Below are 14,344 nucleotides of genomic sequence, written 5' to 3' on the forward strand. Positions count from 1 at the left end.
TTCAGTGCACTACACACAGACTTCCTTTTCCTGTTGTTTCCCAGCCTGACATTACTGATGAAAGGGGCAGAAATAAAGTGCCATTAAAATGGACTCCCTGTTGAGGGTTATAGACTAGTTTGCCATATATCTGAGCCATAACCACAGCTGTGGTAAGTAGGTAACCTATATTATTCAGCAGATGTAACCGATGTACTTCCACTGCTGTACTGAAGTGTTGCTTTGCATACGTTTTGTTTCACATTGGTAAACGTTATACTCCTCCCACAGAAATGTTTGAGACTGCCTCACATATGGTGAAGCTTAATGTCATAGATGTCAGTGAACTAAAGAAACCAAAAGATCCACGGCACAATTATGCAAAATCTGCAAGCAACTAAAAGATGTCTCTTTAGGAGCTTAAATAGATATTTGCTGTCTGTCTGGGAATAAGAGGTTTGTCACATGACAGGTTTCCTGCTCACATACTGCACTACAATCATTTTTAAATATTGAGTCCAAAAGGCTCTCCTATTGTTTTTAAAATAAACATCACTCCTCAACAGTTGCCAACAAAATGTATCCTGGCCTGCTGTTACTGCCATTGTAGCCATAGGCCTGACTCAGATATAAACAGCCAATTATGTTAAATCTGCTGGCAGTTTCGAAATACTGACGAAATGTTCCCTCGGGAATAAAACATGAAAAATAAACTCATTTTCAGACAGAACAACAAGCAGTAGTGGTCTGGATATATATATCACTGCTCTTACCTCAAACAAATGGCAGTTTCAAACACAGCAGTGAGGATAAAAATTGCTGGTTTTTATATGGATTCTTGTTTAAGTTTTTTTTATATACAAGGTTTATTTTTAAAAATAAACCTATTTAAAATGTAAAGATATGACAACATTTATATGAAGACCTAAACTTATTATAAATGTAAAGTCATGTAAATTAAACAAAAATATTCCATCAGTACATGTTGGCTGCTGAAATTTTAAAGAAAGTCAAACCAGTGAACTGAAATTCACTAGCTAAACACCTGAAATCAGAATTTGTTGACGTACCCAGTCACTTTTTGGACAGCAATAGCCACTTCTGCAGAGCCAAGAGAATATCTTCCTCATTTCAGTTTTTTCAATTAGTTCAGTTCAAAGACTAGTTCAAAGTTGAGAAACTGATTGGGATTGAAAAAGCAGGAAAGCATGTTTTCTTCTTCCAATGTATGAATAAAAACTAGGGGTGAGAGGATGAGATCTACCAGTTCTAAAAACTTAAAGGTGACGATGATCAGAAATTCACTACCTCCCTCCTTCGTTTAAAACATGAGTTAGTTTTAAATGCAAAAAGCATATTTTGATAAAAAAATTCATATATATCAAGAACATTTAAGGCAATTTTATCTAACTAATTACAAACAATTCTAAAATTATACTTGTGTATTTTTCATTGCAATCCAATTTCTATCCAAATGCAGCTTGATGCAAATCATGAGTAAAAAATTAATCTAATAAATAAGAAATGCATCATTCAACATTGTCTAACATAGTAAAACATGCAAAAACTTTAATAAATCTATGTTAAGCTATAATTGCTTAAAGAAATAGTCTCTCCTCCTGGTTAGCAAAACATATCGAATTTCCTGAAGAGCTATATTTACTTGCAAATCAACAGGTTTTAAATGTTACCAACCAATGAGAATTAACCTTTAAGAAAAATACTAAAAAGTACAAATGTAAACAAGATTAAAATCAATTACATAATTTATTTGGATTTAAATCAATCCAAGTTGGGACTCAGTAATCAAAGTTTTTGGTTTTCAGAGTTACAACAGCCTGACCATGAAAGAGCCAAATACCCTCAAAACTCACCAACTTCAACAAGATTTGCAGGTACTCAGCTTCTCTCAGGCTCATGCCACACCTTTGTGAAAACGTAAATGGCAATATTTTCCCCAAACTTTGTATATGGTTTATTTTTCTAATGAGCACCCCCCCCCAAAATCTGCCTGTCACACAAAGCAGATGAAACTGAAACTTTCCAGCCTTCTTAATACATTATGTGCCACATTAAGAGTTCAGAATCCAGTGTCTTACTCATTCAGTGGAGCTGCTTTTGAGAGTGGGAGATCCAACAGATTACAGACAACACTGAATTTGCAATCTGTTTTACATGCTCTTTAGAGGTCCCCCGCCCCCCCACACACACGTATATCTAGTTTTAATGTCTTCTTCCTTAAATAAGCATAAATAAGGTTCTACATTTTCCATATAATCTGCATGACATGTTTTAGAGGACCACATTCCATTTTTTTTTGCTTTTTGCATTCATGAGATTTAAGTCTGTTAAGATTCATATTTTCCTTGCACTTTGTAATATTTGCTACTCCAGCTCTGTCTATACCCCATATTTCAAGTGTTTATGGAAGTTCAAAAAAAAAAAGAAAAAAGTTGCTTGGGGTCCCCCAGGCAATTTAGCACATCTGAACACCACTACTGTCCTAAGAGTAAATGCACCAGCACTCATGTCAGAATTCTGTTTTACAACAGCCATGTAGGGTTGGAAGGGCCTACCTCAAAATGGCATCTAGCCTAATAGTTCTCAACTGAGGTTCCGACAAGGTCTTCCGGGGGTATGTCAACTCATCTAGATCAGTTTTTCTCAACATGGGGGTTGTGAGCCCCCAGGGGCAGGGGGGTCACAGGATGAGTTTAGAAGGGTCACAAGTGAAGGGCTGGCATTAAGAGGGTGGCAAGCAGGGCAACTGCCTAGGGCCCCATGAAGTGGGCAGCAGGGCTTGGCCCTCAGCCTCCTGAAAGGGGTACAGTAGTCTGAAAAGGTTGAGAACCACTGATTTAACCCATCCCCCCATGCTGGGGCAATGTTTGTGTACTTGCATTTACACTAGCAAGCTTTGTTTCTGTAACTCACCACCACAGCAGCAGCTGTAACCATTGAACCTGGAGTGCAAACAGAGCTCAGGCCTGGCTTTCCCAGCTGGATATGTGGGTAAAATTCTGTTGAGCCCTGTCTACACCACAGCTACTACCACTAATACCATCAATAGAGATGCACTCGTGGTGAATTACAGTTGAAGTTTGAAGAATAGGAGGACTTGTGGCACCTTAGAGACTAACCAATTTATTTGAGCATGAGCTTTCGTGAGCTACAGCTCACTTCTCGGATACAGTATGCATCCGATGAAGTGAGCTGTAGCTCACGAAAGCTCATGCTCAAATAAATTGGTTAGTCTCTAAGGTGCCACAAGTACTCCTTTTCTCTTTGCGAATACAGACTAACACGGATGTTACTCTGAAAATTGAAGTTTGACTACACAATGACTACAGTCCTGACAACACAGTGACTACCAGAACAAATGCCTCCATCAAATATCTGTTTATCAGTACTTTGGATATCAAAGGTGATAAAGGAGGACACCTGGCTGCTCAAAAAATGAAATGTCCCCCACCCCCGAACTTCTCCTTAACTGGGGCCCAAAGGACACAAGAGCATCAACGACTGTAGGTTAGGTTGCACCATCTGGTCCAAAACTACCCACATTAGTAAGAGGTGGTACATCAGCAGACCTAAAAATAATGAAAAGTAACTAAGTTATTACTTTGATTTGGCCCAAAGTTAGTTGCAGTTTGCCCATGCAAAAGCTGCACATGCTGTTAGCAAAATCCTTGTTATTGCTCTGTGAAGGTGTACAACTGATATCGAATACAGTAGTCGAGCACATTTGTTGGGTGTGGGCAAATCAAGAGTTGGAGCTACGAGTACAAATGTCAGGCAGACATATTCTAACAGGAGCTTATTTTTATTACAATTAAGAATCTCAATAATAATGGAAGGATTTAAGTACAAGTGAAGTTTTTCCCCAGGTGCAGATAACGAGAAAGCATATGCCAAGTGAGTATTACAACCAGAAAGGTTGCTGTTCTACTGTGAAGTATACTTTGACAGAGACTACTGATACCAGTTTACAGAGTAGACACTGGCCAGGCAAAATATATTTTTCTTATAGTTTGTACACAGGGAATGTAAAATAGTATATTTCTCTCTTGCTCTCACACACACGCACAAATGTTGTTTCTGCAGTTATTCTGGGTGACGTCTCTCTTGCTCCTGGGATAATTAAATCAGTCACTGATTACAAGAGACAAAGCCATGTCTTTATCTGTCACATCAGTGAAAGTCAAATGGTAATGGCATATGACTTTTGAAGGCTGAAGGGTAGTGGAGATGTCGTTTGAACCAAAATAAATAGTAACTAAGTTTGTGATGCTACTTCTACAGTTTGGGCAATTTACTATATTTGTGAATGATCACTGAACACAAAGGGACAGCATCTTTCAGCAGCCCAGCACTGTTGTTCTGAACAAATGCAGTGTTGGTTTGTATACATGCTTTTTCATCATGTACCAAAACAATGCATTCTTTAAATTAAGCTTTTTTTCTTACATAAATGGGTGATAATTAAGGGAAGATATAATATATTAAACCAGGGATAATCTATTTTTTATCAAGGTCCAAATTTCTTGGTCAAGGTATAGTCGAAGTCCAGACTCCAAGGAAAATAATAATAATAAAAAAAAAGATAAATAAAAGATTTCGGGGTCCATTCAAAAGCATCTGGTGGTCCAGATTTGGCCCACAGTCTGCCTATTAACTACCCCAGTACTAAACCCTGAGCATAATTATACTAATAAAGGGAAGTTGTGAGACAGAGACAAAGCTGTGGCAAGGAAGCACACTGAAGAAATGGGGTAAGAAAATAATGAGGATCATTAACAAAAAATCACCACTTGTCTGAACATCTGTTAATATATTGGTTCAATACCTTTCACTAAACTCATGGAGCTCTCTTGCACTCCCACTCTGCTGGTACTCAGCCAGTGGTCCAACAGTAGATTGCCAGCTGAAAAAAATGCAGATCTCTCTGGCTCCTCCTACTGCAGCCCCCAAACACCAATCAATACTCTCATTCTGATGAACCATGTGTCATTTGGTAGCAGAAGTATCGGCCAATGCACCATGACTGGTTTTCCCAACTGACGCATGGAAAAACCAGAGTGGGGGGCAACATATGAGAGTGAATTTGGCCAAGAGGAGAGGGTATGTGGGTGGGCCGAGACTGAAGTCTCATGTTGTACCGCCAGCTGAAGACAAAGGGGCATTTCAGAGTGGTAATGTAAGACAGAGACTTCTGTCTTGCTGGTTAAGAGAGCTGTAAAAGATAACTGCCATTCTATCTGAAGCAGTGTAAGACAAGCATAGCATGGACATAACGACACAATATTGTAACCACATAGATGAAAGAACAATCAATTGCTGTACTACCATTTGATTTCTTTAGTCTAGACAAAGATTTCACTCCTTGGCCAGTAGGTGTCAAGTAGATTTTTCAAGCACTGAGTATCACTACCTACTCATTTTGATGACAGGTAATTTAATTTTTTTTTTCTATTCACTTTCTCAAGACTTAGCTAAAAAAATTTCAACAATGATCTAAAAAAAGAAGTTGAAAAAAATCTTGGTGAAGCTTTGTGGGAAAATGACTAGAAAAAAATATTTGTTTTACTTTTTTCTCAACAACTAAGAAAAATCTTTACATTGAAAATAATATTTCACTAAGAAAGGTAACAAAAACATGCATCCCTCTCTTCTGTCCCCCTCACTCCATGAGTGTCACCCCTCCTGCCCTTGTCCATGCTCTTCCTTAGTACACTTACACCTGGGTCTGCAAACAGAAGTTGTATCACTAACTACATACTCCTGGATGTCATTCTGCACCAAAAATTTAAAAATTCTACACACAATATTTTAAAACGCTGCAAATTCTCCCACCTCTGGCACTACCCTGACACAACACAAAGGCCGGACCTGCCCCAGAAGCACAGTAGGGCCCTACCTCTCCGCGCCAGGTGCACCAGGAGTGGGCAGGAAGGCAGGCTCAGCACAGCAGGATCCAAGTGTGGAGGGGCTTAGTGTGGGGAGATCTGGGTGAGGAGAGGTATGAGTTGAGAGGGTTCTGTGCCGGACAATCTGGGTGCGGGAAGCTCAGTGGGGAATCCATGGGGGGGATCTGGATTGTTGGTGTGTTCTCGGTGCAACGGTAATAGGATTCTGCAGGGGGGTCCAGGTGAAGGTGGTTGGGACTCAGCAGGGGTGGGGGGGAAATAGAGCTCAGCAGGGGTCTCTGGGGGGTCCAGATGCTAGGGGAGTAGGATTAGGATCCAGGTGCAGCTGTTTGGGGCTTGGTGGGGTGGGGATGCGGGTGGCCCGCCAGGGTGGTGCAGGGGGAGTGGGGCTCATCGGGTGGGGGGGGGTTCTGAGTGCAGGGGGATGAGACTTAGTGGGAGGGTCTCAGTATGAAGGGGTCTGGATGCACAGGGGTTGGGCAGATGGGGGAGCAGCTCCCTGTACAGTGATCCCTCCCCCTGCACCTGAGGAGCGATGAGTGCAGGAAGCAGGGGGAAGATTGCAGAGCTTCCTGCAGCTGGGGGAGAAATCTGTTGGGGTGGTCTGACCCAGCCCCAGATGCCATGCAGGGGAAGAGGCACCCTCCGCAGCACAGCCAGGACTAGCAGCTGAGACTGGCACAGGGTAGGAGCCATGAGCTGGGTCTTCCCCAGTCCCGCCCCCGCCCCAGAGTGATTTACCTCCCTGCTGGCTGCCCTGGGCACCCAACACATACTGCTGCGGAGGGTTGCATGACCGCTCTTCTGGCTTCCCTTTGCTTCCCCATCAGAAAGTCAGTTTTTCTGCAGGGAAGCAAAGAAATCTGCAGGGGACATAAATTCTACACATGCGCAGTGGCGCAGAATTCCCCCAGGAGTAGCCTACACCATTATAGCTAAGGCAGTTAACAAAAACAAAAAAAAATCTTTTGTGGATACAATAATACCTGTACGAAACTGCTTATAGATGTATAGCTTATTCTCTCTCCATATGGGAGTAAGCTATATCTGTACAAGGCACCTTTATACCAATATAAATGCATGCACACCTGTCAGTTGTACCAGTGCAACAATTTCAGTTAAAACAAAACGCCTCTAACCAACTACTCGTACAAAAATCTGCACATAGACCAGGCCTTGGCTGAAAACAAATATATCCACTACCATGCCTCCCTCCTGCCTGAACGTTCTTCATCTTTGGAATAAGTGCTCAACTAATTTTGTTAGTCCACCAGTTACATTAACCATCTCTAGTCCACAGGACAACCGTTTCAAAGATTTTTGGGAAGCAATCCACTTAAAAAGTCATAAAACTCTTCAAAGTGAAACACATACCTTTCAATGTGTTTTCAAAACGAGAGTCTCATATACAACATATATATAGTCCTCCATAATATATATCAAGAACAGCACAATTATACCAATACACAATATAAACCTTCAGTAGGAATATGTCCTCAGCATCAAGAAATTTGGAGACAATTCCCTTAATCCCTCTACCCCCAACACACAGCCTCAGAAAAATTTCTGCAAAAACACAGTAGCATGTGCCTCAATGAATATTCAAGAGGTACTATGAAGGGCACTGAACATGAGGATTTTCCACTGAATGCCTATCTAAGATTCCCATTTAAGAAAGCTAGGAGACCTATTTTAGAATTTTGCTTTAATAGTACAGTACCTCTACCTCTCGTCTAAATATTTCACCTGTCAACGAACGCCATGACAGCCTTACTGAAGCACTTTAATAGACAGTGACTTTACATTTTTCCTACCTCTGAAGTAGTAACCTGTATTATAAAGTACAGATCACCAGTGTTATCCTTGTTTGTAAACTAAAGTAGACAGCTCTGCAAGGGTTACACAAGGGTGGGCAGCTATTTATAATTCTATAACAAATAAATTTAACTTGTATTGTTAGCTGAGATTTTTTTACCCAATATTTTCTTTAAATATTTTTTGCATGAAAATACATGCTTTTTTAAAATTAAATCTGGTTCTATCCTACACACACACAAAAATCAATCTCATTAAGAACCAAGCAATACATCAATTTTTGAAACAACACACTTCTTGGAAGACTTCTTTTAGCTGTTAAGTATTCATTAAATTTTTTTAAGACAATTTAAGATTCTTTATTCCATTTTCCTGATACAGTGCCCAGGATTTCAGCTATGAATGCCAATTTCCCAAGCACCCTACAGAAGTCCAGAAACTCTGAAGCACATGGAAGAGATCCAAGAAAAGTTATCTTGGGATGTTTCTCCATTATGATATACTCTAATAATTTTCCATTTGAGTTTGGGGGAGCAGGACTGTTTTGTTTTATTTTAAAGTTACTTCTATTAGCTACCACAATTCTTATTGGCAGTCTGGGAGTATTCATTGCAAACAGACTTTTTTCCTCCCCATTTGAATTGAAACAGTTACAGTGCATGAAGTGAAATGGAGTGCCAAAGCAGAAAAAATTAGCAGATGACATTTGGCATGTTAGTGGGAGGAGTTACAGATGCTGGCTGGATATGCTAAGGCAGCTCAAGACTCACAGATGTTTCTAAGGAATCAGAAATTCTCCAGGCAGCACTGAAACAGGATCACATATTCCAAGGTCACTTGTTCCCCTAAGCAAAGAAGCTTGAACAGAAACCATTTTCTCTTTTAGTAAATGAAAATTAAACCATATGGACTCAAAAGAACACCTTGTTATTTCAAATTTTACAATATATACTTTCCATTTTCAAACAAAAATGAAGCAGTGTTAATTTTAAAACATCAGATTTCAACATCAACAGCTGAAGGACAAGCAGTTTCAAAGAATAAGATTCCCCTTTCTCCTCCCCACCTCTCATAACTAATTCAATTTCCCACTACACAAGGAAGAAGAATTTAACCTTCACACAACAGCTTTCTTAATACACTGCAGACAAACAGAAAGACCACCATTCTTTGAGCTAGCCTTGGAGGATTTAACACACAGGCATATACCCTTAAAGAATGGCAGTCCCATTTTTGGCTACTTTATGCATTGCTTAGGAAAAAAGAGGAAGACATTACAAAAAATATTCATTTAGCCATTTTAATTTTGGTAGCTCTGCAAAACATTTTGTGGTGGCATTTTGGGTGCTGCATATGCTAGATCCCTGTTACTCTAGTGTCTAGTTTATGTAGTGAACTGCTGCCATATATTGCATTTTAATTATCCAGAGCCTCTGGCACCTCATCCTGTTCATGGTACTTTATAATCAAAACACCCACGTGCTCCCTCTCAGCTAGGCTACTGGAATCGGGTAAGAAAAAATGGACAGAGCCCTAGCAACCCAACAACAGCAGCGCCCGGACCTAACGCCTACAATGCCAAGGGAATCCCCTCCCGCGCACCCCCATGCTCTGGCTCTCCACACCCCATTTCAACCCCCCACCATGCACACCACCCTTATTGCCCATCCCTCTACACCACCCCCAAGCCACCCCTTTCTCATAGACCACCCTACGCTCCTAATCCCCTCTCCCAATCCCACACCCCCACCCCCTACAACTACGCCCCCGGCCTATAATGACCCCACCATTCCCAACTAACCACCCCTCCCCCGCAGGTCCCTCCCCCACCCCCCCTGACTCCCTATGCCTCTGCCCCACCCCCCCAGGTCCTCCCATGTCACTGCCCCACTCCCCCCCCCCCCGATGCAGATGCCCCGCTCCCACTCCCCGAACCCTCCCCCACCATTCCCCAGACCCCCAACCACCCCTGCCCCGCCCCCGCAACGCCCCCCCTGACCCCAACCACCCCTGCCCCGCCTTGCCCCAATACTCAGACCCCCACCACTCCTGCCCCGCCCCCTCAGAGCCCAACCCCGGACCCAAACCACCCCTGCCCCGCCCCCACAGCGCCCCACCCCCACTCCTCAGACCCCCCGCAGCGCCCCGCCCCCACTCCTCAGACCCCCGCCACCCCTGCCCCGCCCCCGCAGCGCCCCGCCCCCACTCCTCAGACCCCCGCCACCCCTGCCCCGCCCCCGCAGCGCCCCGCCCCCACTCCTCAGACCCCCGCCACCCCTGCCCCGCCCCCGCAGCGCCCCGCCCCCACTCCTCAGACCCCCGCCACCCCTGCCCCGCCCCCACTCCTCAGACCCCCGCCCCCACTCCAGTCCCCAGGCGGGGCCGTTACCTAACGACGGACTCGGCGCCGCCGCGGGCCCTGGAGCGGCCCCTCCGCAGAGCGGCGGGCGGCGGGGGCAGCAGCAGCGGCGAGCGGGGCGACAGGGCCATTGTGCGCGCGGAGCCGGGCGCGGAGCGCAGAGGCCGCTGCTCGGAGCCGGGCGGGGCCGGCTCGCTCCGGGAGCCTGGGAGGGGGCGGGGCGAGAGCCGGACCGCACCACCCCGCCCGCTCGGGGGGGGGGGGAGGGGGAGAGCGCGCCCGCTCACCGCCCGCGGCCCGGACTGAGGAGACCCCGACCCCGACCCCGAGGAGGAAAGAGGTGTCCCCGATACCGCCTCGGCCCGGCCCGGCGGAGTAACCGATACCCCCCCGCTACTGACAATGGTACCGCCCGGCAATCGGGGGGGGGATGCAAACCTGAGCGCCCCGCCCCTCACCTACCCCACAGCACCCCCCAAACCACCCCCCAGCCCCGCCCCAGCTCCCCCAAACCACCCCCCAACCAGGGGCCCCACCTCCCCGTCACCTCCCTCGGCCCCCCCAACCACCCCCCAGCCCCGCCCCAGCTCCCCGTCACCTCCCTCGGCCCCCCCCAAACCACCCCCCAGCCCCGCCCCAGCTCCCCCAAACCACCCCCCAACCAGGGGCCCCAGCTCCCCGTCACCTCCCTCGCCCCCCCCACCACCCCTCAGCCCCGCCCCAGATCCCCCAAAACACCCCCGAGCCCCGCCCCAGCTCCCCATCACCTCCCTCGGCCCCCCCCCAAACCACCCCCCAGCCCCGCCCCAGATCCCCCTTACCTCCCTCGGCCCCCCGAACCACCCCCTAGCCCCGCCCCAGATCCCCCAAACCACCCCCGAGCCCCGCCCCAGCTCCCCGTCACCTCCCTCGGCCCCCCAAACCACCCCCCAGCCCTGCCCCAGATCCCCCCAACCACCCCCCAGCCCCACCCCAGCTCCCCGTCACCTCCCTCGGCCCCCCCCACCACCCCCCAGCCCCGCCCCAGCTCCCCCAAACCACCCCCGAGCCCCGCCCCAGCTCCCCATCACCTCCCTCGGCCCCCCCCAAACCACCCCCCAGCCCCGCCCCAGATCCCCCTTACCTCCCTCGGCCCCCCGAACCACCCCCGAGCCCCGCCCCAGCTCCCCGTCACCTCCCTCGGCCCCCCCAACCACCCCGTAGCCCCGCCCCAGCTCCCCCAAACCACCCCCCAGCCCCGCCCCAGCTCCCCGTCACCTCCCTCGGCCCCCCGAACCACCCCCCAACTCCGCCCCAGCTCCCCCAAACCACCCCCGAGCCCCGCCCCAGCTCCCCGTCACCTCCCTCGACCCCCCGAACCACCCCAGCTCCCCGTCACCTCCCTCGGCCCCCCAAACCACCCCCCAACTCCGCCCCAGCTCCCCGTCACCTCCCTCGGCCCCCCAAACCACACCCCAGCCCCGCCCCAGCTCCCCGTCACCTCCCTCGACCCCCCGAACCACCCCCCAGCCCCGCCCCAGCTCCCCGTCACCTCCCTCGGCCCCCCCAACCACCTCCCAGTCACCTCTCTCGGCCCCCCCAACCACCCCGTAACCCCGCCCCAGCTCCCCGTTACCTCCCTCGGCCTCCCAAACCACCCCCTAACCCCGCCCCAGCTCCCCGTTACCTCCCTCGGCCCCCCCAACCACCCCGCAGCCCCGCCCCAGCTCCCCGTTACCTCCCTCGGCCCCTCCAAACCACTCCCCAGCCCCGCCCCAGATCCCCCAAAACACCCCCCAGCCCTGCCCCAACTCCCCGTCACCTCCCTTGGCCCTCCCAAAACACCCCCCAGCCCCGCCCCAGCTCCCCCAAATCACCCCCTTACCCCGCCCCAGCTCCCTGTCACCTCCCTCGGCCCCTCCAAACCACCCCCTAGCCCCGCCCCAGATCCCCCAAACCACCCCATTGCCCCGCCCCACCTCCCCATCACCTCCCTCAGCCCCCCCAAAACACCCCCGTAGCCCCACCCCAGATCCCCCAAAACGCCCCCCTTACCCCGCCCCACCTCCCTTGGCCCCCCCAAAACACCCCCTTGCCCCGCCCCAGCTCCCCGTCACCTTCCTCGGCCCCCCAATGACACCCTGGCCCCGCCCCAGCTCCTCATCACCTCCCTTGGACCCCCAAAACCACCCCCTTATCTCCATCCCAGCTCCCCGTCACCTCCCTCGGCATCCCCAAAACACCCCCATTGCCCCACCCCAGCTCCCTGTCACCTCCCTCAGCCCTCCTCAAAAGACCCCCAGGACCCCATCACCTCCCTCAGCCCTGCCCCCAGGATTCCCCAAACCATCCCCAGTCCTGCTCCCAGATTCCTGTCACCTCCCTCAACCCCACCCCAATCCTGCCCCCAGCCCCACTAAACTAGCCCCGCCCGCAGAACCCTGTCACCTCTGTCAGCCCACAAACCACCACCCTGCCCAGCTCCAGCCCCTCTCCCCAACCCCAGCCCCCTGTAATTCCTTAGTTCTATGCTTTAAAGGTTTGGAGTAATTAGGGCATGTCCTGGTGCAACCTTAACTGTCAGTAAATGAATTTTTGTTTGTATTGACTTTGTATACGGTCCCTTCTGACCTTAAAGTCTATGAGCATTGATGAAAAATGAAACTTTTAGCACACACCAAAACGGGGTGGGAGGGGGACAAAAAAGGAACATACATTGCTCACTGTAGCAGAGAAGTGGAGGAAGTACTTGCAATCCTTCCACGTTTTCCTAGAAGCAGTGTCTCAGATACATCAGGAACACTGAAATCCTCCACACTGTCATGTGTGGCAGGGGGTCAATATCCACTGGCTCCAGTCAGCCAGTTACATTGCAAAGCTCTGTGCCAGGGAGCTCATAAAGATCTGTGGTTTAACCTCAAACTACAGGTGCTCAGCTGGCCACGTGGCAGAGAGGCCCATGCCTAGAAATCAAGCCAGCAAGCCACAGATGCTGAGGCAGTACGTTCATAGTGGATTAGTTTCTGGGCCTTGACATCAGCTAAGCAAGCTAGGGATGCTCAACTCGTGACCTCCCAAGGGGCCTGAGTCTTCACTTCAGCCCCGCAAGTTAAAGATGCTGACCCATTGATCTCATGTAAGCCACTGACCTCACAGTAGCCTGCCCCGGGAGCAGCACCGCAGTCTGACAAGCGCCTTTACTTTGGCATCATTGCAGCAATTTAGAAACGCTGAGCCACGAATCCTCCCAAAGACTGTGCCTTGGTTTTAGCCCAGCAAGCTAACGGTGCTGAGCAAGAGCAGTCAAAGAAGCCACTGCCGGAACAGTTTCCACAGAAGACTCCAATGCTTAGCCAGTAACCTCACAAAGACAAAAACCCTTCTCTCTGTCCACACGCTATTCCTAGGTGCTCTAATCCGCAAGTGTGGCTTTGGCTACCATCTTTATGCTGACAAGTCACAAACCTTACCTCCCTGCTCATGGCCTATCTCAGTCTCCTGTCTTTCTTACATGGCTTCTTGATTGTCCAAGCTCAACATGGCCTACCCGAGATTTTGATCTCCCTATCCCAAGCCCTTGCTTCTGCCCCCTTTCTCTATCACCATGGACATTACACCAACATAATCCAAACGCCACAGGCCTGTAACCGGGGTTTCACTTCTGACTTGGCCCCTCTCTCAACCCAACATCCAGACTATGTCTAAGCCTGGCTGCCTTTTCCTACATTATTTCTCAAATATCTGACCTTTTCTATGTGTCCAGACTGCAACTGTCTAGTCTAGGCCCACCCTGCACCTCAACTACTGTAATCTCTTCCTCCCTAGCCTTGCCCACTCCAACCAACCCCCTCAGAACTGCATTCAAAGCACTGCTTACTAGGACACTCTTCCTGCTTGGCTGCTCTTCTACATCACCGCTTTGCGCTTTTGTTCACTGCCCCTTTACCACTGCATCAACTACAAACTTCTTGTCTTCATCTTTAAGACCCTTAACCACTGAGCTATGGCCTCTACCTATCAGGTTTAGTATACTAGTGCAATATTAAGCCCTACCTTCACAATGCCAGCCTTTATTGCCCATTAATCCGCTTTCTCCTCTGATGCCCGTTTTGCATGGGAAAAGTTCCCTGCCAAAATCAAAAAAACCACTACCTTGCCCTCCTTCAAATCACTCCTTAAAGACTTACCTCTGTCAGGATGTCATGAAAGCACAAACAGCTGATAAAGGCCTGGTGGTGCAGAGCAGAGGTTATTGGTTTTATGCAAAGCACGCTAGTTTGGCTGT

The 14,344-nt window shown here is 48.8% G+C and overlaps 1 protein-coding gene across 2 annotated transcripts in view; it reads right to left on the bottom strand.

Moving 5' to 3' along the window:
* Positions 1-10,251, bottom strand: part of DNAAF9 (dynein axonemal assembly factor 9) — a 134,370-nt gene extending 124,119 nt beyond the window's left edge. For both annotated transcript variants that reach the window (XM_084626795.1, XM_084626794.1), the window contains exon 1: positions 10,111-10,251. In XM_084626795.1, the coding sequence (XP_084482921.1) occupies positions 10,111-10,211 (101 nt within the window). In that variant the 5' untranslated portion in view covers positions 10,212-10,251. The remainder of the gene's footprint in view (positions 1-10,110) is intronic.
* Between the last annotated feature and the right edge of the window lie 4,093 nt (positions 10,252-14,344).

This window comes from Lepidochelys olivacea (assembly GCF_965140295.1).
Source record: "Lepidochelys olivacea isolate rLepOli2 genome assembly, chromosome: 4".
In the NCBI taxonomy this organism is placed as follows: Eukaryota; Metazoa; Chordata; order Testudines; family Cheloniidae; genus Lepidochelys; species Lepidochelys olivacea.